Source organism: Oculina patagonica, chromosome 14 (genome assembly GCF_052425735.1).
Source record: "Oculina patagonica isolate OP01 chromosome 14, crgOcupat, whole genome shotgun sequence".
NCBI classification, from domain to species: Eukaryota; Metazoa; Cnidaria; class Anthozoa; order Scleractinia; family Oculinidae; genus Oculina; species Oculina patagonica.
This window is the reverse complement of record NC_135771.1, coordinates 1,538,635-1,558,247: the sequence shown is the minus strand read 5'-3', so window position 1 is coordinate 1,558,247 and position 19,613 is coordinate 1,538,635. Positions and strand designations below refer to the sequence as shown.

General features: G+C 37.1%; 2 protein-coding genes across 2 annotated transcripts; one reads left to right on the top strand and one right to left on the bottom strand.

The window, feature by feature from the left end:
• Positions 1-1,096: 1,096 nt before the first annotated feature.
• Positions 1,097-5,254, bottom strand: LOC144637744 (GTP:AMP phosphotransferase AK3, mitochondrial-like). The gene is made up of 6 exons (XM_078496821.1): positions 4,795-5,254; positions 4,053-4,159; positions 3,411-3,476; positions 2,474-2,524; positions 2,185-2,252; positions 1,097-1,252 (listed from the first exon to the last, which is right to left on the bottom strand). Exons 1-6 carry the CDS (start codon positions 5,138-5,140, stop codon positions 1,156-1,158), a joined length of 735 nt encoding a protein of 244 aa, XP_078352947.1. The 5' UTR covers positions 5,141-5,254; the 3' UTR covers positions 1,097-1,155.
• Positions 5,132-19,529, top strand: LOC144637737 (pumilio homolog 3-like). The gene is made up of 19 exons (XM_078496814.1): positions 5,132-5,282; positions 7,046-7,440; positions 8,252-8,378; positions 8,980-9,055; positions 9,474-9,567; positions 9,872-9,938; positions 10,227-10,296; positions 10,938-11,042; positions 11,186-11,289; positions 12,520-12,595; positions 13,964-14,062; positions 14,647-14,700; positions 15,132-15,212; positions 15,508-15,650; positions 16,300-16,445; positions 17,164-17,237; positions 17,706-17,793; positions 18,491-18,587; positions 19,341-19,529. The coding sequence occupies exons 1-19, from the start codon at positions 5,257-5,259 to the stop codon at positions 19,465-19,467; spliced, it is 2,049 nt and encodes a 682-aa protein (XP_078352940.1). The 5' UTR covers positions 5,132-5,256; the 3' UTR covers positions 19,468-19,529.
• The last annotated feature ends 84 nt before the right edge of the window (positions 19,530-19,613 follow it).

Sequence of the window (19,613 nt, the reverse complement as noted above, 5' to 3'; positions counted from 1 at the left end):
CATTATCAATCGTCCAATGTTTCCTCTTCGGGATCAATCCCGTCTGATATCTTATCTTCGGGATTAATCTTCGGGATCACATCAAACGTTTTTGACCCAAATTTTAGTTCCGACATTATTTTTAAACTCTTTCTTTTCCCGGACAGTTTCTTCATAGGTTTGGCGACGTTTTATTAATTGCTATTTTTAAAACTATTTTTAAGTTTATTCCTCAAGGCAACCTGCGTCTAAATTTTATTCTACATAAAAGGTTTCTTTCGGAGATTGTTTTTCTTTTTTCAGTTTATAAGCTTAAGGTAAGGGCCCCTTCCGGTTTCAGCGTACACAAAACTAACACTTCGTAAAATAGTCACAAAATCGTTTATTATAATTCTTATTTTATTCATTAATTGAGCATTTGAAAGTACAAAACTAACTAACACATTTGTTATTGTATGGTGGTGTTTGTCATTGTTCTCTCCCACTAATTCAAAGACTGAAAGATGAGCACACTATTTACATGTAACATAATTTATTAATTAAATTGCATTTAATTTCTCTAAAAAATACCAATTTCATACAGATTGCTAACTACTACTATAACCCAATTGATTACGTATTTCCTAATATTGACACAATTTTTTGTTACATTTGTAGGCAAGTGGCAATTACATTGAAAATAGTCTCCCAGAAAATACTGTCTTGATGTACTACCATTAATTCTTAGACCTAGCATTAAAAGAAATGTTTGCCGGTCATTAAGAAGAATTAACCATTCCATGCACAATTTAAAGTTTTCCATTCACCTACAATTGACATACCATTCCCACAATATTTAAACTAACAACTATCAGGTGACAAACCAGTCAATATTCCATTTATTAATTTCTATGGTCTGTTTGACTTTTCACATGGTCAACTTGGTCAACTGCACTTCTTTAGGGTCAACTTGATACCTTTTCTACAGTCAAAATTGAAGTTGACCACATAAAAGTTCAGTTTACCATGTAAAAAAGTCAAGTTGACCATGTGAATAATCAAACATACCATAGAAATAACTACCTATATCACACATATTTTAAAATAATGTACTGGTACCTCAGTACATTATATAAACATTTTCTGCAGTATTCATGTTATATATGAATGAAAATGCATCCAGGATATTGATATTTCTTATTGTTTGAAGAAATTCTCAGCGAGATAATCTTTGACCTTGGGCCATATCACATTGGTTTCTGTACCAGAAAATGACTTAAGTGTACCCTGTTTCCTGTTAAAATATAAAATAAAGTGAAATAACAAGTCACATAAGTACGTTATCACTACTGAATAGCAACATGAAATGGTTAATGTGTTCCAACCAAGGGATTGCTACCCAATCCCTGGAGCAAGTGTTTAATAACCCAAGCTTAAACCATCTGAGGTTAGCCAAAGCATTTTATTTGGGTACCTTCACAATTTACCGGTACCCATGTATACTACTTGGGGAAAGGGGTACTCTGAGAATAAAGTATTTTGCCCAAGAACACATTGATCCCAGTCTTGTCTTGAATGCAGACCTCTGAATGCTCTCAACGTACCACTAGCTCATAAAGGTATAAGCAGCTTGTTTCTGCTGTTTCTTATGCAATACAAAAGGCCAAAAAACACATGCCATAAAGAAAATCACAGCATAAAGGTGGATGTTGTGAAGAATGCATCTCATTTATTTTTCATGAGAGATTATCAGGTGCAAGTCAGGCAGTTATCAAGCTCAAGCTCCTCAGACTTAAACACAATTTTGACTCATTAAAAGCTCCAATAACAATACAGAGCTTCATAGACATGCAATACGTGCAGAGGGCCATGTAGCTGTAGCTCTTTGCAAGTCAAGTCAAGTTAGCTTTATTTAGGCAGGAGGCCAACCAGCACTTGACTGGTATCAAAAGAGGCCTTGCATAAAATATGACTACATGCACTCATTGCAGGCCTTTATTATTGTTTTATGAGCATGCAATGTGTGCAGAGGGCTATGTTGCTGTAGGCCTTTGCACACATTGCAGGCCTATCACACTAGTATTATAGGCATGCAATGTGTGCAGAAGGACAGGTTGTAGTCCTCGGCATGCATTACTGTCTTACTGGACAATAATAGGCAAGCAATGCATGCAGGGGCTTTGTAGCTACAGTTAGCTCTTTTTATGTATAACAGTTTGTACTTACGTGTAAAAATCAATTAGCGGCTTTGTCATGTCTTCATATTGCTTCAGTCTCTGCCGCACAGTCTCAGGCTGTATACAAAATACAGTAAATAATGAAATGATGCTGGAAGTATGCATTTACATGTGATCATTTGTTGGCAAAATAGACAGTGGTGAACATTTAAAATAAAAAACAAATTGAAGGTGTTCAGAGCCCTATGCATCTGAAGTTACTGAAAACTCTCTGCCATGTAAGAGGGTTGACATTTTTATTTTCCCAATGAGACAAAAATAATATATATAAATTTGACCTTGTCATCATCTCGCTGAACAAGATCCTCTCCTGTGTCATCATCTTTCCCCTGCCGACAAAAATAACCTGGTTAATGTATTGAACTTCAAATTAAGAGATAGTAAATTGTCAGCGCAATCTGACAAAATGATGGCAAGTAACCTGTGACAGCCTAGCATTCTATTTAGGGGATATACACCCAGCAGAGGTACTCCTTTTAGTGGACTATGTGGGGAGGATCTGCCCCAATACAATAACACAAACTTATTATGGTGCCACTGTTAATTCCCAAAGCAGATCCAAAATTTACACAGTAACAAAACAACTATGTTACATTTTTGACATGGCCCGGGCCATGTCAGTTGTGAATCACACTGTGGCTGCATGTTTCAGTTTCGACTTGGCCTGCCCTGTCAGAACTGAAACACACTGGGGGGAGGGGGGGATAGGTGTGTTCAGAACATTTTCGGTTCAGGTTGGTTCGGTACGGCTTTGGTTCACATCCCTCCTCCTTCCCCCTTTGTGTTTCAGTTCTGACTCGGGTAAGGTACTGTTGTTGCTGTTTTACGTTGCTTATAGTGTTTTTCATTTCTGGAATGTAACAGTGGCCAATCGAGAGGTGCTTAAAAGAAGGGGGGGGGGGGGCAAAGAGGCAAAATGAAAATTTGCCCCTCTTTGCTCAAAACAGAGAGGCCTCAGAGTGAGTGTGGCCCCTTTCTTGTTCCAATATTGGGTGGGGATTTTCCACCCTTCAGGCTATTTATTTGTCAGCAAAAGGGGGACCTGGACCACTTGGGATCCACCCCGAAATCCACCATTGGCACCACCAATTTCTCAGCCGACTAGTAAAAAAAGTATGACAATTAGTAAAGAAATCAGTAAAGAGATGGACTGATACATCTAATAAAACATCTTGTACAGTTATTATGAATATTATTATAATACTGTCGACTTACTGGTACTTTAGGTGGGTTGAAATCCAAGTTGTACGTCTTACCACTGGCTGGATGAATCCACCGTTTCTACAAGAAACAAAAACATGTTCAGAACTCTCTCGTAACAACCTTGCACTTCAGCTCAGGGGTTCTCCCAAGCTCCTTTGGGGGTGGTGTAGGTAGATTTAAAATGTTGCTGGACTAACAGTTATCTAGGTGCATCGGCCCCTGACTCATCCCCAGTTGTCTTCATACAGCGCAGGGAGTACAGCGCAGGGATAGATGGGTCCCCCACCTCGCATGTGTCTCCCTTTGCCATGTGCTATATGAAAACGACTTGGGATGAATAGGACTGAGACTAAGAAGACTAAGATGACTAAGACTAAGACGACTAGGCCACCATAGTAACGAATCCCCGGGGTGGGACTCCCTGTGAAAGGGAAGAGACAGGGTGTTGATTGTCTCAACTAGGGGTGCAAATTGCCGATTTTTGTCTCACTTGGGTTGTTCAGGGCAAAATGCTTAAGTTTTTTACTCATGAAGGTATCTTTTAGGGTTGCAGGCAAAAAAAGTTTTAAAACACTGTCATCCCCAGTCCTTTCACAAGAGGGTCCCCCAGGTCAATAATTAATGAAAAACAATGATTACAGTTATCAAACTTACTGAAATTCTATCAATAATGGTCTCAAAGGGCACATCTAAATTAACAACAACATCAAGCTGCTGCCTCTCGCCCAGCTTTTCAGCCTGAATAACAGTCCTTGGAAAACCTGTAAATAAATTTCATAGCAACTTGTGTTACTGATAACTACTATTTGACTCTGTTAAGAAGTGACAGTGATTGATTGAAACAATTATTTTTGCATCTCATGGAATAAGAATAGAGTCTATTGTTTTATGTCTCCTTCCGATCAATTCCACAGATATTCCGCAACAAACCCAGCCACTGTTACCGTTTACGACCAGAATAGAAACAAAGAAATTGCAAAAAATGTTAATTCAAACACCTTTTCCCTTTTTCAAAACACATCTGGTAAACAATGATCATTGCAGAATTTGGAAACATTATTTCTTTCTAACAGACAAGAGGTACATATTGTTTGTTGCAGTCCTCACGATGTGCACTTGAGCCTTTATATTCTCTCTTCATCATTTTAATTTATCCCGTCTGTTTACTACTGTAAATTTTGTGCTATTGCAAAAACAGTTGTAGAAAGCTTAAAGCATTTACTTCTCTCTCAAAAGAAATATGAACATATTTTCTGCCAAAATATTAGGTCCAATAGCTAACATATGATTTCGAATCAACTCCGCCCAGATCTGTACAGTACATTTGTAAATATAGTCTATGCAGCATTGCAAAACATCAGAAAAATAAGGCAAAACATAATAAAACGACAGGTACCATCTAAAAGCCAACTGCCTCCAGATAACTCCTTCATTTTGTTCAATATAAGTTCTACCATGATATCGTCAGGTACAAGTCCTCCCTTTTCCACGATCGCCTTCGCTTTCAAACCAACTTCAGTGCCTTCTTTTATTTGTGAACGGAGAACATCTCCGCTAGACAAGTGTGTCACCTTAAACGTGTTTACAATGCGTTCAGAAACAGTCCCTTTACCCGATCCAGGTGGGCCCATGATCAGAGCACGTACTGGTTTCGACGACATGCTTGATAAATGAATTTGACGGATCTGCTTGATGGGGGATAAAACTTCACGAATCAAGCGAAGACGCCGCATCGAATGCATCTTGAGGTTATGGAAGAGTAATTTTATGGAGTTGAAGCTAGTGGACTGGGAACGAAAAACAATACGCTGACATAGAAAAACAGCTGGCTCAGGTATTTTGCACGTGGGTATTCAATATGGCGGACGCTGAGCGAAAGAAAAGGTATTTTCTTCGTTTTGTTCCTTTAAATGTTGGATTTCGACCGCCTTTTCATTCTTTCAACGACACAGTTACATCAGCAAATATCATTAGAATGAAAAGGCCGTCATGTCCTATTTATTTAGCAAACGTCTCCTATTATTCAAGACTGTTCGTAGTGCATCATCTGTTTTGTTAGTGTAAATGTAAACTAAAACCCGGGTACTAATGACAAAGAATCCACGTAAACAACCCGAGAATCATTAACAGTAAGACTAGTAGTAATCAGAGATTAGGGGAGTGCGTTCGACCTATAGGTAAAATAGACCCAAGGTAAGCAGGCAGTGGCAAAAAAACCGACATGGTCGGCCTACTTGTAGTACGCCTTATGTCAAAGTTAGTTACTATGCTTATACCTCACTAAAGGCGAGGAGGATAAGTGTGAGAAAGATTGTGTGACGAGCCAAAAGAAGATAGAATGAATGAAATATTATTTACACAAAAATAATTATTTATTTCACTTGACTTGTTATCGTTTGGCACTAAACGAGATTTAAACTTCCACAAACTTCTGAAAATAGTTTCACTTCGATTTAAAATTCCACAGACATAATTCACACAGTAATCCACTACACGCATATTACATTCACACAACGATTTCTTCGTCAAAACGTCTAGTGTTTCTAGGAATAACAATATATCACAAATTCAAAAAAGTGATAAAACAATTTCGATCCGTATTATACCCACTCTCGATGCATTTAATTCTAACAATTTGTAGTTTTGTGCAACATATAATTGCAGGAAAATACGCTGGTTTACCTACGAACGAACTCCGTATGAAACTACGCATCGACTTACTCGATTTCCACTCTTTTTATGACGTTTGGTGGCTGAAGAGAACTCTGCTACCTTGGATGATAACCTTCTAGTGTTCTCCATGACATTTTTGGCAAAATTAAAATTTTGGCAACACGTTTTTAACCCTTTTTTTTCAAGCAAAATAATGTTTCTAAGCTCCGTTTGGGACGCCATCTTGTTTTGCATGAAATCGAGGCCATTTGTGGCTACCAGTTTCCCGGCCAAGATTTGCCCCTGCAAAAATCAATCGGGGCGGCCAATCTGGTGTCCATACATATGCGCGCGCATTACGGCTCGATTCGTTCCGCATAACAGTACACAGGCATACCAACTCAAAAGACACAGGACACAAATGCAAAATTAGGCTTGCGCTCTCCTTCGTCGAACGCAATAAAACAGTTTATTAGACAATAAATAACAGTATATACGAGAAGGAATAGCTCTCCTTGACCAGATAACAGAGATAAACTAAGCTTAAGTAATGTCAATCTTACTTGCGTCCTGTTTTGCAATAATTTTTGGGTCGTTCTATTTTGAGATCTATTTGTTAGAAGCACTTCTCCTACTGGTGTACTTGTTTCTAGTTTCTGCTTTTCCCTTAAACATGATATCAGCTGCAAATAGCTTAATCAGGTACAAAGCAAATTTTGGCAAAGTTATATAAACAATGAGAAAGTGTCTCAGCTGTAGAGTCAAGAAACAAGGCAAGACTACAACCCTGGTCAATACTCTTGGGACACTAACGCAATAGCTCATCAAAGTGATGCATCTGCCTTCCATCCCCTCTCCCCTTTGTGAAATGTTGAAGTCAGCCTGTGTCAATCTGTATCCGTCCAAGCACATGTATGAGAGTTAATTAAGAATGTAATATTACTACATTAGATAAATTCTCTTCATCTGGATATGCTTCTTGTTAATTTTTCCAGTGGATCAAAGAGTTTCAAGAAGAAATTCAAAGGGAAGGGTGATGACATCAAACTGAAGGTTAAGCCAAAAACATTTTCCAAAGATTTTAAAGGAGATGCTTCACTGGGACAAAAAAGGAAAGCTAGTAATGTAGATGATCACAAACAGAAGAAGTTCAAAGCAAAGAAGTGGAAAGGTGAACAAGAAAGCCCACAGAAAGGACACTCCAAACAGGAATATGAAAACAAGAAAAGTGATAAACATTTTCAAAAAAATAACAAGGAATCACAAAGTAGAACTGGAAAAGGAAAATTTGACAGCGGCAAAGCCATGAAACGAAAACTAAGTGATGGTGGTGGAACTAAAGATTTTGTTAAAAAGATGAAATCATCAGGCCCAGGAGAACACAACAAAGGTAAATGTTCCAGTGCTGATTAAAAATTAAACTTACAGATAACCTATACTGCTTTACGGATGCAGTTAATGTGTGGGAATGTCTAGAAAAGGTTGTCAGTCTAAAAATGCTGTTATTGGCAGGACAAATACATATATTAAACCTGCGTGAATGCTCTTTCCTTTCTTTTCATACAAAATTTTTGAAATTCAGACACAGACTGGAAAGGGCCTAGATTCTGGAAGCTTTGAAAGAGAGTGAATCTACATGTAGACATGTGTTGTTTCAAGAAATTTTCATACCTCTTCCAAAGAAAGTTCTTTGGATTGAATTTCCCCACCCCTTAAGAAATTCCAATTAAGCCTCAAACATTCCTTTAAAAATGTGGCTTTTGAGACCCCTCACCCTCTCGGAATTTCCAATGAATTTCCATGGGGTGTGTATAGATATTTTCTGGAACTGCACATTTAACAAATAAACCACATTTTCCATGGTCTTACTCTATAAGTATTTATAAGAGTGTGGAGCATATGCAATAATATGGAAAATTTACCAGCAAATTAGTTGGTAAATCAGTGCTAAATAGTGCACAAATGCAAGATTTGTGGAAAATGTTTTCCTAAATGTTCCAGTTGTTGTTCTACAACTTCCTGGATCCTGTTTTTGGAAAAGTTGTGGTATTTTATCAAGTTTTCCAAAGTATGCCTTACATTGCATTATAGGTTACATCATTTTTATGGTCTGTACTTTTAACAGCCATAATTTCAATCATTGAGCACACAAGAACTTTTCAGTTCTTGTATAATTTCACATGTACACATTTGCCATGTAGATTCTGATGACAAGCCCAACATCTGGCAGATGAAGAAAAAGGAGAGGAAGGATTTCCGTCGGAAACAAGATGACAATAACTATGACTTGGTTCACAGTCTCAAACAGCTGTACGAGAGTATAAGAAGGTTTGTTAAGTAAAGCATTTGAAAGTTCAAGCTTTTGAAAGAGAGTGTGTTTTGATGGCAACAAAATGTTATTGCAACCCACCTTACCGAAAAATATTGTGACTGTTCCATTTACCTATTATTCCTAGCATGTGAAAACCTTATTACAACCCACCTTACCAAAAAATACGGCAACTGTTACATATACCTATAATTCCTAGCATATGAAAACCTTAAAAATGCTCATAAAAACGCGTAGAAAAGCTCCAAAAAAAAACCTGCATTAACAATGTTGTTAGTACAAGTACAGATATTGGCTGTCTTTGTGTTCTGTTGGTGGTGTTAGGTTTGCAAGGTATTGTAATAAAATGAACAGCCACCATCTTTTTTCCATATGGTGGATTGTAATGACATTATGTTGACAGATATAGAAAGGGTTAATTACACATTGATTACACTTGACAGTTATTGGGGATAAATAAAGTCTATCTTATTCACGTGCCATCAGACATAAATCTTTTATTTACTCTCTTTTGCATTAAAATGTATTATCTAGTATGTCACAAATTAAGGTAAACATGACTGAATGTTTTAGTTTACTTTTCTTGGTTTGTTTTATCAGGAAAAAAAGTTCCAAAGCTGAGAAATCAGAATTGGTAGAAAAGATTTTAAATCTAATTGCTGGTCACTCCCATGAAGTAAGTTTACTCTAATTTATAATTTTTTCTGCAAACCAAATCAGGAAACCTGCCATCTTAAAATCAATTTTAAAAATCGTAATACATAAACATGATCTTACTTAGCAATATTCACTGTAAGGGGTTGTACTTTGTGACACACATGACTTCTCAACCCCCTTCTTTTTATACATACATATAGTTTCAATATTTGTAATTTTTAGTTACTTATTAATAAGTATATTTAATAACTTTGTAGGTAATCTTGAGGTGTTCGTAATTTCGTAGAGAGGACTTTTCCCCTCAGTTACAAAATTTGACGTGTCAATAAAACATTTTAGATTTATTTTATAATATTTATTTATTTATTTATTTATTCATTTTAAAAATCTGCATCATTTCAGACATATCTAAGTTTACCACCTGTTTCTTTTTTCAGGTGATTTTCAAGCATGACACAGGTCGTGTAATTCAGGCTTGTGTTAAGTTTGGCACAGTAGAACAAAGACAGAAACTCTTTGAGCAGTTTAAAGGTACAACATCATCATGTAAATAGATTTACCGGTGTATGATATTTAAGTTCCATGTTCACCTGTTTGGCTTTGCAGTCATGTGTTCTTGTTTTGAAGTGACATTATGGTTTCAAAACAATAAAAAACGGCTACAAAGCCAAATGGATGAACATGGGCCTTTAAATTAGTAGGCCAGGCAATTGTGACTTGAAAATTAACTTTGTTCTAGAACATTGAGCAAGAGATGTTTTTTAAAAACAGCTGTATATTTGAGTGAATGATTCAACTTACAGTAATATTTTTCTATCAATTTCTTTAATTTCAGATGATTTTGGAGAGTTGATCAAGTCGAAATATTCAAAGTTCTTTGTGAAAAAGTTTTTAAAATATGGGTAGGTATAAATTTGCTTGGTTACATTGATTCCAACACTTATGCTTTAATGAGAAGAATGTGAACAGAATCAAAACCATAAGCAGAAGAATTTAGCCAATCAAAAAAATCAATACCAGTCCCATGCAAACATTTTATAAATGAAAGCAGGGTTCCTGCTTCTACTTATGTCATGTGTTTATTTTCACCAGATTGTAATATGTCTATTTCTGACACCACTTCTTTTGCTTTCATGGTTAGTGTTGACGAACTCTTATTAAACCTAATGAAAATTGATCTTGTCACACAGAACAAAGAAGCAGCGTGATGTCATTATCAAGTGTTTTTATGGACAAGTCCGCAAACTTATCAGGCACAAGGTCAGAAAGTTAAATTTCATAAGTGAACTGCATCAGGTTCTCAAGTTTTCCAAAAATTTGCCTGGCATTGTGTCACTGTGTTTAAAGTCACATCATTTTCCTGATCTATACTGGGGAGGAGATGGGAGGGGGGGGGTGCTGCTGCTGAGTCTCTGAGACCCTAGACCTATTCCAGAGCAAATAAGATGAATTTGCGACCCTGTTCCAGACAAACATTGGGAATATATGTACCCTGTTCCAGGCAATATGCATTATGGAATAAATACATACCGGTAGATATTAAAAAAACACTGGTCAGAGAATATCACAAGTGTTCACTTGACTTCATCTGTGGCATGAAGATAAAGCGACAAGGGGAGGGGAGTTTTGTAGCTATCAGGATTCCAGGAAAAAACCTTCCCTGTTCCAGGGAGAAAGACTGACTTCTATACCCTGTTCCAGAGTCAGGAAAGCAAAAAAGCATACCCTGTTGAGCAGTATATACCTGTGTAGCCCATATATGGGAATATCCCCTTCCTCCTCCCCTCCCGGACCCCCAATAAGCCTGATTGCCGCTAATTAACTATTTTTAAATGTTAGAGTACATACATGTATAATCTATTATTTGTAGCTTACTGTATTCTTGATATATTAATTTTCAGGAGGCGTCATCTATTCTTGAGACTATATACAGTGACTATGCAAACTCTGCACAAAAAGCCTTCCTCATTCAGGAATTTTATGGAGCTGACTTTGCTTTCTTTAAGGTAATTCAGCCAATGATTTGTACTGAAGGTTTGACGCAATGAATATTATGAAAGATATACCAGTTCAATGTTTGGAACAGTGATATGTACATGTAATACATGTTAAGCTTTGTGGATGTTGAAATTGTTGTTGTTTTTTGCAGTCATCAGAACTAAACTCTTTGGAAAAAGTGTTGAAATCTGAACCAGCCAGGAAACCTGGAATTCTCAAATATATGAAAGATGCTTTACTTCCTCTTGTAGACAGGTAAGCTTTGCATAAAAAATTGTAACTTTAAAAATGCATAACTCCATTGTAGCTCATGTAAAGCAGTTGAGCATTTCTGGATAAGATTTCCAGGCCCGTAGGGTGGATTTTGTAGAGGGGGTTCTTTTATTTTTTGGTAGGTATTTTTTAATGTCGGAGGCGCTAACTTGAGCGTCGAAGGCGCAAGCCTTTAGGGGGTCCCAGGAAATTTTGCAAATTTAGGTTCTCTCAAGTGCCATTTCCTACATTTTTACATCATTTCTAAAGTAGGATACATTTTCCTTTGATATTAGCTCTTTGGAAAGTAATTTTTATTCTAAAAAAAATTCTGAAATGTTCAGAAATGAGTGTGTGCATTTAGACAGTTTTCAAAACACAAATATTAAAATTACATTCAGGGTGTATCAATGAGTGGACAAGAAATTGAAAGAATGATAAATTATCTGACATGTTATACAATTATGTATACTTTAGAAACAACTACTGAACATGTTCCATGTCTTAGCAAGTACATAATATCTGTTTGTTCTCGGGGTAATTCTATAACTTTAAGAAATTTTGGTTTGGAGTCTTTTGCAATGCTTACACACGTACTGTCTTAGACTAAGAGGTTTGTCCAGAAATCCACAAAACAAAATGCAACAAATGTGCATGCTTGCTTATCCAGCCAACCAACGCTAGTTCTGATTGCTGCGGGCGCCAGGACAAGGATAAAAAGCAAGACGAGCATCAATTAACCAATCCAAAAGATTAAAACTTCTCATTATACATGTAGTGCCAAAATCTGTTTGTTCTCGGGGGTAATTCTATAACTTTAAGAAATTTTGGTTTGGAGTCTTTTGCAATGCTTACACACGTACTGTCTTAGACTAAGAGGTTTGTCCAGAAATCCACAAAACAAAATGCAACAAATGTGCATGCTTCCCCCCCCCCCCACCCTACGGGCCTGATTTTATGGTGAATCAGCATTCATTCGACATTAATTTTTTCCTCTCAAGACAATCTGGGATTGTGCAATTCAGGAAGGGGATGTTATCCATTTCACTTGAAATGTGCACAAAAATGCAAGTTAAAAAAATGCACAGAATTAAACAGGAACAGAAGTAGCCTGAATTTCAGACATCCCTCCAAGGAGGGATGTCTGAAATTCAGGCTAGAACAGAAGACGTCTATAGAGTACATCAGCGACAAGACCATAACAAACTCAGCATTATTTTTTGTTTTCTGTAGATCAGTTATTGGTCACAGTATAGTCCACAGAGTCCTCCTGGAATACCTCACACACGCTAATGAAAATGCAAGATCGGTATGTACTACTACAAGGTTCTAAATGTGATGAGTAACAGCTTTTATCAGGCGTTTGAGAACAAGTACTTTCTTAACATTTTAGAAAAGAAATAAAAACTCTTGGGAATAAACACTTGGGAATTTTTAAGAATGCTTAAGAAATGCAAGAAGCACTTGGCTGCACATTGTGCTACTCTGTTCACTTCTCTCTTGTTCTTAAAAATTCCTGTGTGTTTATATAACTCAGAAATGCAGTGCGGCTACTGTAACCGGGGTCACCCAGACAAAGTTAACCAATCACAAAGCAGAACTGAAACAAAAGATTTCTACATTTTTAGCTTCAGCCAATGAAATGTCGAGTACTGAACAAAGAAATTTCAACTTCTTCGTTCGCCACGAAAACAGATCGATACAAACTTTGGCCGTATGGCGGCTCTGAATTTTCAATTAATTTCAATTGCATCCGTTTTGAACTTGAGTGGTTGTGACAGCAACATTTGGAAGGTAAATATTAGCGATGTTTATGTAAAAAACGGGGAAAGAAACGACCGTATTCGAGACCGTATCGTCTGTGTCAATGGTGCGTGGCGGAGTTCGCTCGTGACAATTTCAAAGCGACGGTCATAGGTTAGGCAGAGTGCGTGGCGTATTTGCAAACAACGAAGCACATTACCAGACGGTGATAAATTAAGTTTTCTGCGATGTCCGATCGTTGAGTTCCACCGAAAGCGTATCGGCCGTATACATCCGAAAGTTTCGGCAATTCAGCTAGCTTGAATAAACACGCAAAAACATAAGCTTCACGAGTGAACAAATTGAAATTTTATTTTTATTTACTCAAACGGCAAAAAAATGTTGGCATCGCCACTTTCACTGGTACGTTATACAGCGCAGAATGTCTTCCTTCGCTAGCATCACGTGTATTTATTTTCCAAATGGTACAGCTACCAAAACTCCAGTTGATGCCGTAGAGAAAACTTGAAATTGTCACGAGCAAACTCCGCCACGCACCATTGACACAAACGATACGGTCGTTTCTTTCCCCGTTTTTACACAGTTTCGAACTTCTCTTACATAAACATCGCTAATATTTACCTTCCAAATGTTGCTGTCACAACCACTCAAGTTCAAAACGGATGCAATTGAAATTAATTGAAAATTCAGAGCCGCCATACGGCCAAAGTTTGTATCGATCTGTTTTCGTGGCGAACGAAGAAGTTGAAATTTCTTTGTTCTGTACTCGACATTTCATTGGCTGAAGCTAACTTTGTCTGGGTGACCCCGGTTACAGTAGCCGCACTGTAATAGTGTTACCTAACCGTTTTGGCAAGTGTTATAAATTTAAACCATCCAGTTGAATGTAAAAGCAGCCATTTCTTTATCCCAGGAAATGATTGAGTTAATCAAAGACTGTGTAGTTCTTATTCTTCACACTCATGATGGAGCTCGAGTCGGCATGCATTGTTTATGGCATGGAACAACAAAGGTGAGATAAAGTAGATGTTGTTTTAATTTTCTGATGAGAAAGGGGAATGGCACTACATTTAGGATGTCATAACTCAGGTCCATCACTTTGGTTTTTCGATTTCGATGTTTCTGTGGGTGGCATTTTGTAAGTCCAAGACTTTTCAGCACAGCAGCAAAACTAAATAATATATCCTTCTTGCAAGCCTGAGACTTATTGCCAGACTTGCAAAAAAGAAATCAAGACTCTGTAACAACGGAAAAATAAAAAGGCAAAAAAAAACAAACATCACAAAAAGAAAATTGAGACTCAATACCAGTGACATTTGAATTAAACTCTATCAGATTTTGAATCACTAATCCTAGTTGTAAATAATAAAAATAAAAAAAAAAAAAAAAAAAAACATTAAAAAAAAAAAAAAAAGATTTTTTTCACTTATTTTTATACATAATTCTAATCCTAGTTGCAAAGAATAACTTTCTATACAAAATTGCCAGGTTTCAGGACAATGTAATTACTGACTATATGGCCCTATTCTCCCAGAGGAGAGTCAGGATTAAGAAGAGAAGAATTACTGACTATTCTCTTTTTCTATCTTCCTTCAGGATCGTAAAGTACTGATCAAGTCATTTAAAAGTTATTTTGTGAAAATCTGCAAAGTAAGAACACTCTCTGTTACTGTGTGTATGTACTTTGTTGGGTTTATGTTTTTGGCTTTGTTTTTTTTTAACCTCTGACTAACTACACATCAAAATTTATGTACACACCAAGAATGATACTAATTTTGTAACTCAAAACTGCCTGTTATGGATAAGTTTTATTTTAATTTGCTTCAGAATTAGATTCACTTCTTTACTTAGCCTGCTTAGCAAGTACTGCGTAAAATATTGCACACTATCTTTTATGAAGCATGGATTAGTGTTTAGTGTTAAAATTTAGAAGCATGGATTAGTGTTAAAATGGTGTGGCAAATATTTCTTTCTTGAACCATCAAGTCTCAAGAATTTCACGTTAAACTTTGTACAAGATATTTTGAAAAAGTATTTAAAAAATATCAATGTTTATTTACCGGTATTTATTGTTTTTTTAGGAAGAGTTTGGTCATCTTGTACTGCTAGCATTATTTGATTGTGTTGATGACACAGTGCTTGTCAAGAAAATTATGTTCCCGGTAGGATTCACATTTTTATGTATTCAAGAATTGTCTTTTATATCATGCATGTTTAGAATATTGCCACTGGGCATTCACCTTCTGTGCAATACTTTGTAAGAAAATATACATGTACATGTATATCAGTTAAATATGCTGTCATCTTGTTCAAGTCATGTTTTTAAAATCATGACTGTACCAAAATAAAAGTTTATTAGTCGTAGAATAACATACAATAATGTAAACAGAGCCTAATGTCATGGATGCATAATAATAAAAATTTTTATTAAGGTCCTTGGTTTTACTTCCTTAACAGGAAATCCAGCCTTCCCTTCAAGAGTTAGCTTTGGACACCTATGGCAGGAAGGTTTTAATGTATCTGTTGTGTCCCAGGAGCCCAGCTCACTTCCATCCCACTGCAGTAGAGTTACTCCAGAAAGGAGATGGAAATGTAAACAGGTATAAACAATCATGTGATTGTTATTGTTATTCTGATTGGACAATAACGCTCAGACCTCATTGGGTTCTTCAGTGAGGGATGTCAAAAAACAGTTCTTGATGTAAAAATTTTTTCCGTCCTTCTTTTTTCCGTCGGCGCGTCTGGCTGTCGGCTTCGCGCTTCTTCTCCCTGTTCGCTCTTTGTAAAAATTAATGTAAAAATGTAACTGTTGTCTTTTTATAGTGCTCATGCACTAAGCTTCGAGATAGCTAGTTTGCAGGCATGCCACTGAAAAAAAGGAAACAAACATTTAAATGAACATAACATGGCCAAAATTCCCAACTAGCAGGAGGCAGACTAGTTGCTGGCTATATACAAAGTGTGACGAGGATTTGAACTTGGTACAACCAAGATCAAACTCCAACTAGTGGCAGGGTAGAAGAGTTTGGACCTCCGGATTACAACGCCAGTACCCTAAACCACTCAGCCATGCTGTGTCGCTGTCCTTACTAGCAGTAGCTACCCTTACTTATCTAATGGGTTCCCTGTGTTTGTTTGGTGGTTCCTTCAGATGTCTGTATTTTTTTCTGCCAGTAAAAGACAAGTTTTTCAAATTTGAATGTTAGCATTATTGTTATTGAAGGTCTTTCCTGTTTTTTTCCTCTACAGCAAAAAGGATTCAGAGCAGAGACAAAAAGAATTGTTGGAAGGAATTTCTCCCGCTCTGTTAGAGCTGGTTGAGAAAAATGGAGAAGAGTTGTTATTTGATAAAGGAGGCTGTCAACTTGTCTTGGTTGCTCTTCTGAAATGCACCGGTACGAAAAAGTTCTTAAATAAGCTAGCTCTCCAGATACAGTTATTGTTCCCCAGCCTTAAACTTATGTGTTCCTGCGAGGCGGGGGCGGAAAAAATTTTTAAAAAAAAAAAAGAGTTTGGAAAAATTTGAATTTAATGTTTGTACGGCAACGGTCCGCAAAAAAAAAAAAAACAAAGAAGGGGAAAAAAAAAAAAAAAAAAATCTTCTAAAAAAAAATTATTTTATGTGTGAATATAAAAAAAAAACAATATAAAAATTTTTTATTAAAATTTTCCCCCTTCCCCAATTTTTATGGTGAGTATTTTTGGGGAAAAAATTCGCGTTTCGGGGGGCTAAAAATTAAAAATTGACACCCGAAACGCTGACGTTTGACGTCAATTGAAAAAATGTTTTCAGCGCGTGCGTTCACAGGTAGATGCAATCGACAGTAAGCCAAATACCCTATTTGATAAATTTATTGCCATATCAAGAAGAAGAGTACATTTTGTTGCAATGCCACCCTTATGTTACTTAGAAATGAGAGGTGGAGAAAGAGGTGTTTGATAGGGGTGCAGGTGGTGTTTCATTTTCATTTATTTTTTGATGGATGGGGTGCTCTGTTAAGTCCTGGAGATGGGATTCCAGGCAGAAAACAAACTTGTTTTTCGTCTATTATAAATCTGCAAACTTTGTGATACATTGCAATTTCCAAAGTCCATTTTTGATTTTCCTTCAAGGTGATGTGAAGCCTGCCATGTTGGCTATTTCCAATGTGGCCAACAAGGACCTGGATCCCACAAATGATGATGAAGTAAGGAGAATTTACAGCTTTAATCAGTTTAATTTCCACTCTGTGCCTTGTTTTTTCAAAGCTTATTTTCCAGTGTTCCCCAGTCTTATCTCCATTCCTTAGTTCCTGTACAGGATCATCTCCTCAGTCCTGCATGTCAGATTCATGAGCCCAGTAGTCTATAGCCTGTTCCAGGCTCTCGGTAGTTGAAGGGCAAAGCCAAAAAACGTAGGCAAGCGAGGAAAAAATAAAATGGATGAAGGCGAGTCTCGTTTTTTCCTGGCTCAACCACGTTATTTGCTCTCCCATAACTACCGAGAGCCTGGAACAGGCTAAGTAGTTTGTGTAATACTTCTCTCAATCTTAAAAATCTTAACTTTATTGAATTTTGTTCCTATACAGGATTAATACTCCAGTGGTGCTGATCAAGCCTTGTCTCCTTTTCAATACTTCTTGTTTCTGATCTTTTGTTTTTCTACTTTTTTCAAGGATCATGTCATTAAGAGTGCTGCTGGACATTATGCTTTAAAGAGACTTATAATCCAAGACAAGGAAAGACTACAGTCTGGCAACAAAGGTAAGGTGTAGGGGGTTAGCTTTTTAGGTAAGACTAGTTTGAAGAGAAACTTCTAATGTTGTAAAACGGTCTGTCTATTATACATATGATTGTGTGAGGTTCAGTACTATGCTATCAGCTACCTGTTAGTTGTATTGTATTTAACATTTATTTATTTACACCCGCTCTCTGTGTAACGTGCATAGCCATCTTTCTACATCCATCTTTTTTGCATCGCCTTTCAACATTGTCTTTCGACGTGCTGTTTGAAATGAGCCAGTGAAAACCGATGCACACTGGTGTTGGTTTCATGCAAATGAGCCCACAAGCTAAGAAGGTCATGCTGTAGGCTTCTTTTGATATATTAAAATTCAGCTTGGTAGCGAGGCCTAAAGGATACAAACAAAAAAAAATGAATAACCATGCTTGTAAAATTTCTTTTGTTTGTGTTCTGGAGGCCTCGCTACATGGAAACGGAAGCCTAATGGGTTGTGATTGGCGGATTTTAATCCGTCTTGTTTGTTTAGCACGTCGAAAAATGGATGTTGATAGAAAGCCGCTATGCACGTAACACTGAAAGAAGGTGTAATAACTCATCCATCCATCCCATTCATCCATCTATTAATTTCATTCAAGTGCATTTCTCGTTTCATTCTGCCATTAGTTCATTCTCTTCACGACTGAATCCATAATTAAAGTTGTTTTCTTCATTATATAGATCAAGTACTGTTCAGTGAATTACTGCTGGAAAACACCGATCCTGGCACATTGTTAGAGTGGTGTAAGGTGAACAGAGGTGCTTTTGTTGTGGCAAGGTAAGTTAATTGCTGAGCACAGACATTTTTTAGCCACGGACGGCAACCAGAAGACGAATGTTTAAATTTTTTGGAGAACTTTAACCTCTAAAAATAAATTAGAAAGCCTTAGTTTTAGCTCGTAAAGCTTGCATTTATAAACAAAAAGCCGCTCATACGCGTCAAAGACAAGATCGTCTCCTTTCCGGTTGCCGTCCGTGGGTCAAAAACGTCTGTGCTTTAGCTCTCTATTAATCTTCACAGCCGTTAAATTTTTCGTCATACAGGGGCATTTACCTTTTTTTATGAAAAACCGAAATTTTCTGTTGAAAACTCAAATAGTACGGCTCATACCAGTGAAAGGTTTCTGAAAAAGATGAAAATCATCAGATGTGTTCCTCTTCTTTTGTTCCAACCGACATAATAGGTAAATCCCTGTACCACTTGTCAAACCAAGCTTGCTCCACGCTTTGTACAGGAATTTAGCAGCACCATTAGCACCGTTCTATTCCAACCTGTTTTTTAAACAAATGGTAAACCCCATAGACTAGCCAAACCACTATTAGGGGAATTTAGCAGTGCCACTGGAACCGGCTTTATTCCGGCAAAATTTTTCATGAAATGGGCAACGCCCAGCACAGCTTCACCTAAGTAAAAAGAAGCATTGCATGGCAACCTAGATAACGTATTTCTAGGCGAGGTCACAAGTTATATGGTATTTTGTAAACCAGTTATTTGCATGTTTTGAAGTTAACTGTATTTTTCTATTTTCAGTTTACTAGAGTCTTCAGTACCTGGAGTGTCAGATAATGTGAAAAGTCAGTTGCAACCACGTGTTGCAAAACTGAAGAAACACGACTCCAAGGGAGTACAAGTCGTGTTAAAACTTCTGGCCAATTGACTCCACACCTCATTCCACGGGTGTGTTTTGGCCCCCTCCCTCCCTCCTACCCTCGCCCCACACTAGATACAAGGTTGAGTGGTAAACAGAAATGGCTTGGGCACGATGTTTGAGGACATGAGTAACTGCCAAGACAGACATACAGG